The following is a 12360-nucleotide window of genomic DNA, read 5'->3' on the forward strand; positions in this document are numbered from 1 at the left end:
AAATTCGTCCTATTGAATTTGCTATATTCCTTGAAAAAAATATGATAGCAACATATGATAATTTGAAATTCAATGTAAACTTGCTTCATTCTATCGTATGAATGCGATAATAGTAAATAATTAGTCTAAAATATGACAAATGATTAACGATATGAAGAAGGGCGTGAAATGACATAATTATAATAGTCATCGTTGTGGTAATTATAAAAGGAAGAACATTATGGGTTCTTCAAATAGTCCTTCAAAATGTGAAGGCAATTTTTATTATCAAAATGATATGAAAGGTCATTGGACTTGTGAATGTTGTCAACCCAATAATTTGACAAGTTTTATAGATCCTCCATCAAAATAAAAGAATATAAAGTTGTGCTGCACTCTATTTTTCAAAGTGATGTTGAGGTGAATCATGTAAATATGGCAAATATAAAGGTATGACATGCATAAATGATTATCGTCAACTCATGAAACGATTGTGGCTTGTAATAGGCATGAGTGAATATGGAAAAATATAAGGAAAAATATGAATAAAAATATATTCATGAAAGGTTAGATATATGTCACAATTCACCTCTACGAGAGGTTTGAGAGAAATAAATAAATTTTATTTGCCATGAACGGTCAATGATCATGTGCGTTTATACGTCATGAATATTATGGTACATTTGTTATGAACTAACGAAAGGGCAAAAAGAAAGTAGTAACTTTTGCCTATAAAGGTTGTGGTCATGATCAAAGATATTGTATGACAATACAAATTCGTCATTTATTGTGTACCTATGGTACAACAAAAGTAAAGCAAGAAACATGTCTTGCTAGTAATAATTTTGACGATGACAATAACAATATAGTTTTCTCCTTGAAGGAGATGTTCATCATATGGATGGTGTCATGAAATATGTGATAGTACACAGAAATAAATTACATGCTCTAACGAGTTTTGATATTTCCAGAGGAATCATATTGGGGTACGGTTGTAGTAAGTCTCAAAAGAAACTTTTTAAGTTTCGAATGAATTAAAAAGAAATATTGAGACTATAAATTATGAAAATATTTGTTATCCTCATATTACTGTCACGCCCCGAGCTACCCCCAAGACGCAGACAAGGAACCTAGGACCACAAGTGATCCCAAGCTAACCCTGCTGGCATGATCATGGGCATACTAAAGATAATATACTGTTGCGGAAGCTAAATCATACTTAGAATGAAAAGATGGGGAATACCCATATTCTATAACTGAGATATTTGAAAAAATGAGTTTAATACATAAGAAATATTAACTCAATACTAAGATAAATCTAACTGTGTCTGAAAATAGCCTGGGAAAAGCCCCAACTAAATCTTGCAAAAACTAAAACTAAATGACTAAAGACTGAAATGAAACTCATGACTGTTGTCCTCGAAGAATGAGGACCCACCACTGAATCTGCTGAACTGGAGATTGAGAAATTGATCTATGCGTGATCTGGATGCTGAGAACCTGAACCTACATCACGAGAAGATGCAGCGCACGTATGCGTCAGTACTAATCATGTAGGATACAGTAAAACTGAAATAAAATATAACTGAACAAGCACAAAAACAAGTATAATGATCTGAACGTGATGTGCTGATTTCTGAGCTAACTGGATGCAATGACCAATTTATAACATGCTGAAACTGAATACTGAATATATTGATAATTGGTCAATGCAGAGAGTCTGAATGAAGTGCGGGAGCGACTAATAACCGATAATAAAACCACTAGATCTAAATATGGAGTCTGATGTATACACCCCATTGAGAGGACCCAATATACCCTACCAAAGGTATAAAGGCATGTTGGCGTGATCACTAAGCTGATTGCCCACAGAGGGGACTTACAACCTACTCGGCTAGTAGTTTTGGGACTATTGGGTACGCTAAACCCTAGTCCAACTCAGTATTATGCTACTCCCAATGAATTTTGTAAATTAATTGATTATATATGAATTTCTATAAATACTGGATAGCTCGAAACTGAACAAGCAAACTGAGAATGCAAAAATTAATCTGGTAATTATGCATTTATAACTGAGGCATGCATATCTGAAGTGTTTGAAATATATGACCAAGCATGTGTAATTCAAGAACTAAAGAAATACAAAGCTAGGGTTCTTAAATTCATGCGATAATCTGAGTAATAACATGATAATCTGATTTGGAACATATATTTAATAAATTCATGAAGTTATATCAAAGTTCTAAAAACCCTAGGTTTAATCACGATAAGAGAATCAAGAACTGACTGAAACTAAGGACCCAATGGGTAAAAGGAACCCATTAGTGAAATCCCACATACCTGGTGATGAAATCCACGAAAAAATACTTAAGTTTTGGGGCTGAAACTGTTAGAGCTTGTGGTGTTCTTGAACTAGGGTTCTTGAACTTTTTTTTCTCCTCTCTTGCTTTTATTTTTCTAAGTTTTGATTTAATGATTTGACTGGGATATGTTTTAATTATGTTTCTAGGCTTAAAGTGACTAAAAATCTAATGATTTAGGGTCAAAAAGACGTAACTTAGGGTTTAAACGGAATGGAAAAGTTCAAAAAGACCTCTGAGAAGGTTGCTGTCGAGCCTCACGACGGCCAGGACTGACGGTCCGTCGTGCGCACGACGCCCCGTCGGTGGATCCGTCGTGAGGGCCTGTTCGACATGTCTTTACTAAAATGGGCATAACGTTTAACTCGGAGATCTGATTTTAGCAAGATTGGTGTCTATGGAAAGATAATTCAATTATCTATCTGTGGGTAGGTCATGGGAGACCTAATTCATTTTGTGCTAAGAGTTATGATCATTTTAAGTTGACCCAACTGCATTTTCCCTTAACTGGCTGTAAATTTTTTCCACCTACGAACCATGTGGTCATCCATAGCTCTTGTCAGAGAGTGGTTGAAGGGAGTCTTGATGGACGGTCGTAAGTCCGTCTGTCGTCCAAGACTTAACCAATTTTTCTAGGCTGAAATTTTTGGGAGTTTTTGATCCCATCGACGGTTGTGCGGGACGGACCGTGGTTCAGGCTACGGTCCGTCGATGCCACCATTGTTAGCACCTACAGATTTTTCTGAAAAAATAATTTTTGGTCTGATTGGCTACAGAGTGTTATAATTACTACAATCGAAGAGGGTTATTAATATTTATGTAAAAGATTACCCCACTTTTCCTCTTGTTTGTTGCAGACAAACATGAACATGTTGATGAAATCCCATGCAAAAATAAATTATACGTGTACTAAAATAAATATCAGTTGGCATAATCAGTTGACCATCATGGTTTAAATGTGATGAAAATATAATTGAGAATTTATGTAGCTTATATGATAAGAAATAAAAGATTCTTTAAGAATTCTCTTGTGTTGCTTGTTTTTATTGTACCAGCTAAGGTTGGGATTATAATTCGGTGAAATTTTTGAAACATATAAAAAAGTGAATATGGGTCCATTCACCTGTCATGTGGATCATTTGCAACTATATGTTGGATGCATCTATGCGATGATCATATGTGCTTTGGTGTCAACTTAGAAATTGGGGTTTGTAACATTGTTTGCTCGAATTGTTGAATTAAGAGCACAGTTCCAAATTATGAAATTATATTGACAATGCTGGTTGATTTAGCACAAATTGTATGCCTCCAATTATAGCTAATCATGACTATGAGAACAAAACTCCCAAATATGAGATTATTTTATTTAACATGTAGCAAGACATGTATGTATTAAGCCAACAAGGTTTCTCCACTAACATTTGTTCAGGTTCAGGAATCAAATAATTTTTCATCTAAAATATTGAATGTGCGATTATGATTTTAATTGTTCCACCACACACAAAGATGAATTCTCAAATAAGGTTGGGATGAATGTTATATTTTCTAACATTAGGGGAAGAGATGATTGACAGCTGAAAATTGTGTGTGAGGTTTAATGATGAATTATCTAGATCCTCGTGTTAAATAAATATGTGAACTTAAAGTTCAAGAGATAATTCATTTGCATAATGTTGCAACTCAATTATCAGATGAATGTATTGATCCTATGATATAATTCAACTGCAAATGATCCAATGTGAAGTCCTTGATGGACAGAGTCTATGATACGTCGAAAGCGTATAGACCAATCGATTCCAAATATCAAATTCCTTGAGGAATGAGAGGAGCAAATCATCAATATGGTCATGATAATGAGGCAATAAGATAGCACCACGATATAAAACTTCATAAAACCTTGGAAAAGGTTCAAGTACCTGAAAATAATGAAAAATTAAGTTCGATAAGTTATGTCATGTTGAAATCGATATCAAATAACTGTCGACGGTATCTTTGATATGAGGTAGCGCTTAATGATATAAATTGTGACAAGAATCTTGAATTCAAATTTTTCATATAGTGTGGACAGATAAATGGTTGGCCAAGTAAAATACATAATTCAAGTATATTGTTTCACTTAGAAAAGTGATGTTTTGGACTAATAGTCCATAAATCAATGTATAATGTCAGTGGGATACAATAAATTATTATGTGATAGTATAATCGTAATATATCAAGTACAACTTGTGTCTTGGGGCATAAAGATTTGTCGCAAAATTTCCGACATTATTGGAGATGTTTTCTCTTATGGTGGATGCAATGAGGTTTGTTTTGATATGACAACATATAAAAAACTTAAATGCATATAATGAATAATTATCATGTCTAGCTAGACAATAATGAAGGTTATATAGAAATCCTTGAGGTAATCGAGGTGTCTGAAGCATAAAAGTTTGGATGGAACTTTCTCAATAAAGTCCAAGGGCTATGATGGCATGCCACACCCGATGCCGTCCGACCGTTTGTACTGCCCAAAGGCGATGATGGCTTCAAGAATTCTTATATGGATTGAAATAATCAAGGAAGAAAAGGGTACAAAAAGAATGACCTAACTGTCGTTAAATTTTTATGAAAAATGAGCTTTAAAAGCTATTGAGTATTTGAGAAGGGGATCTAAAATGAAAAGATATTGAAAAGATAAAATTTTGTCTTGCCTAAGATTAAAAATTTGACGAATGAAATATTTGTCCGTCAATCAACATACACAAAAAAGTTTTGATGCGATTTTGATATAGATAAATCAAATTCGTTCATTGAGCACCCCAATGATTATGAGATTGTTTGACATAAATGTTGATTCAGTTTGATCTCAAAAGAAGGATGAAGAGCTTCTTGGTGATGAAACTCCATATCTTAGTGCAATCAGAGCATTAGTCCATCTTGCTAACAATACTTGACCAGATATTTATTTTGCAGTTAATTTATTGGCAAGATTCAGTTCTTCCCCAACAAAAGGACATTGAAATGGTGTTAACCACATGCTCAAATATCCTTAAAGGACCATGGTTATGGATTTATTCTATTCCGAGAAATCCAAGGCAGAATTGATTAGTTAAGCAGATGCAGAATAATTATCTGATTCGCATGAAGCTGGATCTCAAACACGCTATTTGTTTACATGTGGAGGCACAAGAATATCTTGGCGATCAATTGAACAATCATTTGTAGCCTACATGCAAAAATAATAGTCCTCTATGAAGCAAGTTGAGAGTGCATTTGGTTAAGATCAATGACACACCATATTCAAGAAATGTGTGATTTTTCTTTAAAAAGAATATACCAATCACAATGTACGAAAATAATCAACTGCAAATGAAAGTGTCCATAAGATGATTGTTGCTATGAACAGTTTGAATGAGAAATTTACTTGCAGTAATGAGATCACGAATAGAGTGATTGTCAAGAATGTATTCGGCTAAACTCAAAGCCTCATCAAATTCATGAAATCAGAAAATGGTATCATAAATAAGTTCAATCATGCAAAATATTCATGATTGTGAGTTGATCACAAAGAGGCTTTTAATATCTAAGAAGTTGGTATATAAGACTGGATGACATCATCATAAGAAAATAAGTGATGTTTTGATGAGGGGGAGTATAATACGTGTTGTATTCTTTTTCCCTTGATAGGGGGTTTTGTCCCTCTGAGTTTTCGTGGCAAGGTTTTTAATGAGGCAACAACTAATGCGTACCAAAACATATGTGTACTTTTTTTCCTTCACTAGAATTTTTTCCCACTGGATTTTTTCTAGTAAGGTTTTAACAAGGCACATTATCTACGGACATCCAAGGAGGAGTGTTATAAATCCATTGAAGTGTGTGGATTGTCCTTTAGATATAACCAAGACTTAATTGTATTCATGTATATATGCTTCCAAGGTGATAAGAACCATTTGGATAACTATGCCTACTAATTTGTGACCTTTGGGAGTGATATCTCAACACTATATCACTCACCATTTGGAATATACACTTGAATAAGAAGAAAATTCCTCTTCTTCTATCTACTTCTCTTTATTACAATAAACAATAAATTATAAATTTATTAAAAAAAGTTTGGGACTGCACAGTGTAACATTAAAATCCACCGGCAAAAGTTGTCGCCGCCACCACTTCTTCTTGCCGGCGAGACTTGTACTCGTCTCCATCTCCATTGCAAACCTCACTATTTTCCTTTCCTCTTTCTCTAACCTCCACAAAATCAGTAATGGCAAGTCGATACACCATCGACGACCCTTACGAGCCACCATGGACCGCCTCTCTTCTCTATCCTCTCCGTTGTACCACTAAACCCCCTTATCGCCTCCCGTTCTGGTGAAAAAGATCAATGCCACCTCTCTATTACTCCACTTTGAAACAGTAGACTCCGACGAGCATCACCATAAAATCAACGTTGCTTTCTCCCTCCAGTGATAACAACTTGAGATTGACGATTAGAAAGTGTCAATGCCCTGCTAAATGTGATACTAAGTCTTGAGAATAAAGGTTAAAGGGTTAGGGGCAAGAATGGGGATGAACGAAAAGTAGGGGGAATTGAGGAAGAAGATGATGACTTTTTAAAATTTAGTATTTCTTTATTATTTTGGTTTTAAGTTGTTTTAATTCAATATTTTAGTTTTTATTTGAATTTAATATTTTAGTTTTTAGTTGTTTAAATTTAATATTTTATTTTTAAATATTTTTAAATTTAAATATGAAGTTCACTCTCCTCCACATGTGTGTGACTACACTCTTGCCAACTCAACCCTTTAAATACCACATAAGTCTGGTCATGGTTAGAGGGGTTTGATATGTTTTCTTTTTTTATATTGAGTTTATGAATCTAGTTGATAAATGATTAAGTAAAAGGGTTTAAAACACAAACACATACAAGTATAAAAGTCTACCAGACCATTTCACCTAAAAAAATGTTATGTCAAACTGTACGAGGTGGAGCGAATTGAAAATTGTGTGTTTGACAAAACCCACTCAACCCCACTTCCACCCCTAGCCTAGCCATACCCATTAAGGGGTAACACGTTGATATCAAAGTTCCGAAGGTTTTTCATTCTGTGTAAAATTTCCATATATGTTATGTTATGAATACATACAGTGGATTCTTCAAAGGGAAAATTACGCAACAAAATAAACTTATAATATTTAATTACTCATCATAGTTATAATTTACTATAATTATCACTCGCGACTAATATTATACATTACTAATATTATACATTAATTACGTGGGCTGACTTCGAGTTTTTATAATTAGTCACGTGTGTGTATGTATAATTCGCTAGAATATGCAAATACATATATATACTATACAATTATTTAACCTATATACATATACAATTCACATCTATCCCGCTCTTTGCCCTCTCTTGCTTGCCTCTCACCTCCCTCTCTCAATCTCGCTGGCCTCTCTCCTCCCTCTCCCACTCTCGTTCGCCTCTCTCCTCCCTCTCCCAATCTCTCTTGCCATATATACAAATACATATGTACAATATCCAACTATCTAACCAATATACATATACAATTCACCTTTCTCCCACTCTTTTCCCCTCTCTCGCCTCTCCTCTTTCTCCCAATCTCGCTCGCCTCTCTCCTCCATATAACATGTAGCTACAAATTATAATTATCAAGTTATAGCTATGCAGAGTAATTTGATTATGTGAAAGTTCCTTCTTAACATCATACCATTTTTTCGAATGATGAATTTTACTAATACATGCAATTACTCTTCATGTAGTTTGATGCACGTAAATGTTTATATCGATTTTTCAACAGCAAAAAATTAAAATTTATAATTAAAAAAACTACAGAAATAATTTGATCACATTAAAATATACAAATGAAACACTTACTGAAATGGAATGAAACACTGACAGATACTTTATAAATGCACGCAACTCCAATTTTTAACACAGAGTATCTGAAAACTGAGCAAACTTAGTGAAAACAGAAGTTCGCTCACAAGTCACAACTTTTACATTTTGCGGAGTTGCTACAACATCTTTACATATGTGAGGAAGGAGGAGGATTCAAAGAACTAAAAAATTGACCATACATAATAGTAAAGTTAATACATCAGAAATGATAAAGGTAACCTAATATACAAGAATGGGCGGCACTATCACATACTCTAATTTACAGACACCTAGGGCTTCCTTTAAACATGTACAAAATGGTGGTAAAGCTTTAATATTATCTCCACCACCTGCTATAAAATGATATTGCGGTAGAGAGAGAATGAAATATCAAACTGGTGAAAATCCCTATATGGTCATATTCTTGTAGACGTACTCTCATGACTCATGAGACCTGAATCTATTTTGTTGAAGTATCAATAGTTCTTTCAATGACAAGCATAGGTTTTATTCTTCTCTCAACCTCACTGCTCAGTAACTTGAGCTCTTCAACAATCATAGAAAAAGCAGCTTTGCAAGAATCTTCATCTCGAAAAGCCAGAGTCCACCGCCCATCGACCAAAGCTTTTGACTTGACTTTAGGATGGGCCGTATGCTTTGCACCATCTGTGCAAGGGAAAGAGGATGGACGTATTCGAAGGTGTAACCATCTCATGTGCTTCTCGTCAATTCTGGGCTGAAGTGGGAAAGCAAGAAAATGACAACCATAGACTAGATAGATTATAACTACTGATTTTTTCTTCAAAGAAAATTCCAGTCTACCACAGATTGGGAAGTAGTAATTAGTGAGGTTTCCATTTTAAAAGACCACTGGGATTAGGGATATCATTGCAAGGTCGAATTTTCAGGTTCATTTCGAGAAGGTTGTTTGCTTTCTTTTTGTTAGTTCTTCTAAAGCTACTCAATGCAAGGTCTGAGTTTTATCTAAAGCAGCCTAGTCATTTTTATAAAAAAATCTACCTAATAAAACAGCGCATAGCTTATTTAAAAAATGGATAGCAGTATTAGCCCCCAAAAAAGGTATACTTACATTGCAACCACCCAGAGGTGCAACTACACGAACCACACCAAAGCTTGGCCTCACAGGTAATTCATCAGCAAGGATAAGCCATCCAGAGGTTCCTATAGTGATGGCTAGAAAGTGGAAATGACGTTCTTTGCCCCTCTCAAATGCAATTCTACAAGGCACCGCACCAACTACAGAACCACAGAGCAAAGCAGGTTTAGAACGTTGACAATAGGTCCCTTCATAGACTAGATATGTTAATACCATTTGGTCTAGTATTTGATGTGGCATTGGGAGGTTATGAATTCTTTTCTTCTGTTTTGAGGTTTAGAAATGCTGTTAGGAAGAATACAGGATAAACAAAAAACAGAAACTGACCAAGACTTAATTCAGCGCTTTGTTTTGGACCCAAACTGTCAATGCCAGCCCTTTTTGCTCGAGATGTTTCCATGACATCAACTGTAGGATGTATAGGAGGTTGATCGGGCAACAATTTTCCTTCTGAAAAAATATGAAGCTGATGAAGTAGTACAAACACCTGCAGATTATCAAAACAAAGATTAGCAGGATATCAATTTAAAGCCAAGTTTATTAATTATTGGAGATTCCCGGTGGACACTAGTTTTCCATCTCAAACATGAGGAGGCCCCAAATATTCATTAAACATCAGCATTCATGTCAGATAAGATGCAGGACAACCTTGACAATCTCGAACAATCTTTCACCAGCAGCAAAAGATGATTCCCCAGAAGCAACTTCTGTCATGGAAAAAACAATACAACAAAATGAAAAGCAGAAGAGTCAGGATATGCCAATCAAACATTCAGTAGACTCTAAATAATTAGAAGTTACTTTTCATAGAGAAATTGACAAAAATAGTCCCTTATCTATGGGTTAAGACTCAAAGTCACCCTTGAGTTATCATGTGGGGCACTAATAGTCCCTCACATTTGCAATATTGGTGTACTTTTGGTCTTCCCCAAATTTTTGCTTATTTTTTAATGCTGATTTTGTCCATGACTTTATATATGGAATGTTCAATCATCTTTTTACACATTTAGTAGAAATAATAACTCCATGTGAGCGAAGGTGAGATGAAAAACACCTTGTTCTGTTCAGAAGAAATATAATTGCAACTAACAAAGAACACCTTGACATATGACGTTGCAAGAAGAGAATTTTGTATTATTGCACGTGAAATCGACGTGATAAACCTGTCAATTTAAGTTATATCTCTACTAAATAAAACAAGTTTTCTTTTCACCTTCTCTCACATGGGGTTATTATTTCCACTAAATATATAAAAACACAATTAAACATTCCATAAATAAATTTTGGAGAAAATCAATGTCAAGAAATAGGCAAAAGTTTGAGGTAAGGATCAAAAGACAAAAGTGCACCAAAATTGCAAATACAAGGGATTATTAGTATTCCAGGTAAAAATTCAAGGATGACTGAGTCTTAACCCAAAGATAAGGGACTATCTTGGGCTTTCTCTCCTTCTCATAACCTTAAGATAATTAAAGCCAAAAGATCAATAAGGGAAGAGAGGAACAACCATACCTTCAGAAAGGGACTTGTGTGCGGGCAAAAGCATTAATTTAGGATCTTTCCTTGGAGAAGAAGCTTCAATAGCTGCAAGAGACATGATCTTCACATTAATTTATCATCTAAAGGGAATAGCAGAAACATTTAACAAGGGGAAGAATGGGCATAACATACTTCTTTTGCACTTCCTCCACTCATCACATAGTACCATAATTAGCAGATCAGGCCAAGTTCCTTTTGTTTCATCAAGAATACAACTAGTACAATTGTGGAATGTATCCTTCACACATTACAAACACCCACCTCATTAACAACAGGTTAACCAAGAAATGACTATTACAATCAAAGTTAAAATTTATTTTTATCATCTAGTAAAGAGAACGAAAGAAGCAACCCTCCTATGAAGACTCTTCGGAAATTTTGATTTTAACAAGATATAATTCTTACTTTCTCCGTCCAACTTATACGGTGTTGACTTGCATGTAGTTTAAGAGATGAAAGAGAATTTAACCAAATATATGCAAAGCACCAAAAGTATTCTTTTAAATAAGTGGTGAAGAGAGTTCCACAAGTCATTTGATTGTAAATAAGTGATGGTGAGGGTCCCAACAAGTCATGTCCGTCAGCGTAAATAGGAATAAAAAATTAAGCAGTCTCAAAGATAAAAGTGTTCTTTTGCAAGAGTAAATGGGAAAGTGTCACATAAAATGGGACCAAGGGAGTAGGGTGAAAGAGGCATAATCCTCATCGTTTTTCGAAAAACTTGCTTAATGCAATCTTTAATGCTACAAGCCTTTATCGCACCACCTACTGCTGACACAATTAGATAAAAAATTCAACCAACATAGATAAAGCAAATGAAGAAGTACAAGAGGTAAGTTTCTAGTTGTTTGCAAAACAACTTACTTTCAATAATTCAAGATGACTTCTAAAATCCGCCTTACTGTATGGAAGCAACTGGCGCAAAAGCCAACCACCATCCCACAATGTTTCTGCAGAAATATTTGACCTGCAGAATAGACTGACCAATGCATCGAGTACCTATAAAAGAAGTTCACTTATTTGATGATATTTTCAATCTTAAACTAAATTAATACAAGACCAATAACAAGTAGCTACTAATAAAACTGTAACCAAATCATCAATACTAAAGACTGAAATTTGTGTCCCTGTACAGCTCTAGCTTAAAGAATTTTAAGCACTAGAAATAATTAAGTAGCACCTTGAATTTCACCACATGAAAAATTAACTCTCTTTTTCTATGATGACAAGCCTAAACTGGAACCTAGGATTTTCTTAAATATTATACAGCCTAAATCAACTGTACAGGTTTCTTACCAAATTCGTTAATTAAAAAAAACTGTACAGCCTTCTATTTTGGTGACAAGTTAAATGTTCATCAACATAAAGGAAAAATGATGCAACAAGCAAAATCATTATATAAGATAACACAGTTGTTTTCACATGGGTCCATCATTTTTAAGAAATGTGTTTCATACCTGAGGACTGATAATAAGTT

At 34.6% G+C, this 12360-nt stretch overlaps 1 protein-coding gene across 6 annotated transcripts in view; it reads right to left on the minus strand.

Moving 5' to 3' along the window:
* Positions 1-8229: 8229 nt before the first annotated feature.
* The window catches only part of LOC101267620 (protein TRANSPARENT TESTA 9), a 31551-nt gene continuing 27420 nt past the window's right edge, over positions 8230-12360 (minus strand). For all 6 annotated transcript variants that reach the window (XM_069286742.1, XM_004242872.5, XM_069286741.1 and 3 more), the window contains 7 exons: positions 11748-11882; positions 11016-11121; positions 10857-10928; positions 9993-10051; positions 9672-9831; positions 9318-9484; positions 8230-8963 (listed from right to left, as the gene is read on the minus strand). In XM_069286742.1, coding sequence (XP_069142843.1) covers positions 8688-8963; positions 9318-9484; positions 9672-9831; positions 9993-10051; positions 10857-10928; positions 11016-11121; positions 11748-11882 — 975 coding nt within the window. In that variant the 3' untranslated portion in view covers positions 8230-8687. The remainder of the gene's footprint in view (positions 8964-9317; positions 9485-9671; positions 9832-9992; positions 10052-10856; positions 10929-11015; positions 11122-11747; positions 11883-12360) is intronic.

Source organism: Solanum lycopersicum, chromosome 7, assembly GCF_036512215.1.
Source record: "Solanum lycopersicum chromosome 7, SLM_r2.1".
Lineage (NCBI taxonomy): Eukaryota > Viridiplantae > Streptophyta > Magnoliopsida > Solanales > Solanaceae > Solanum > Solanum lycopersicum.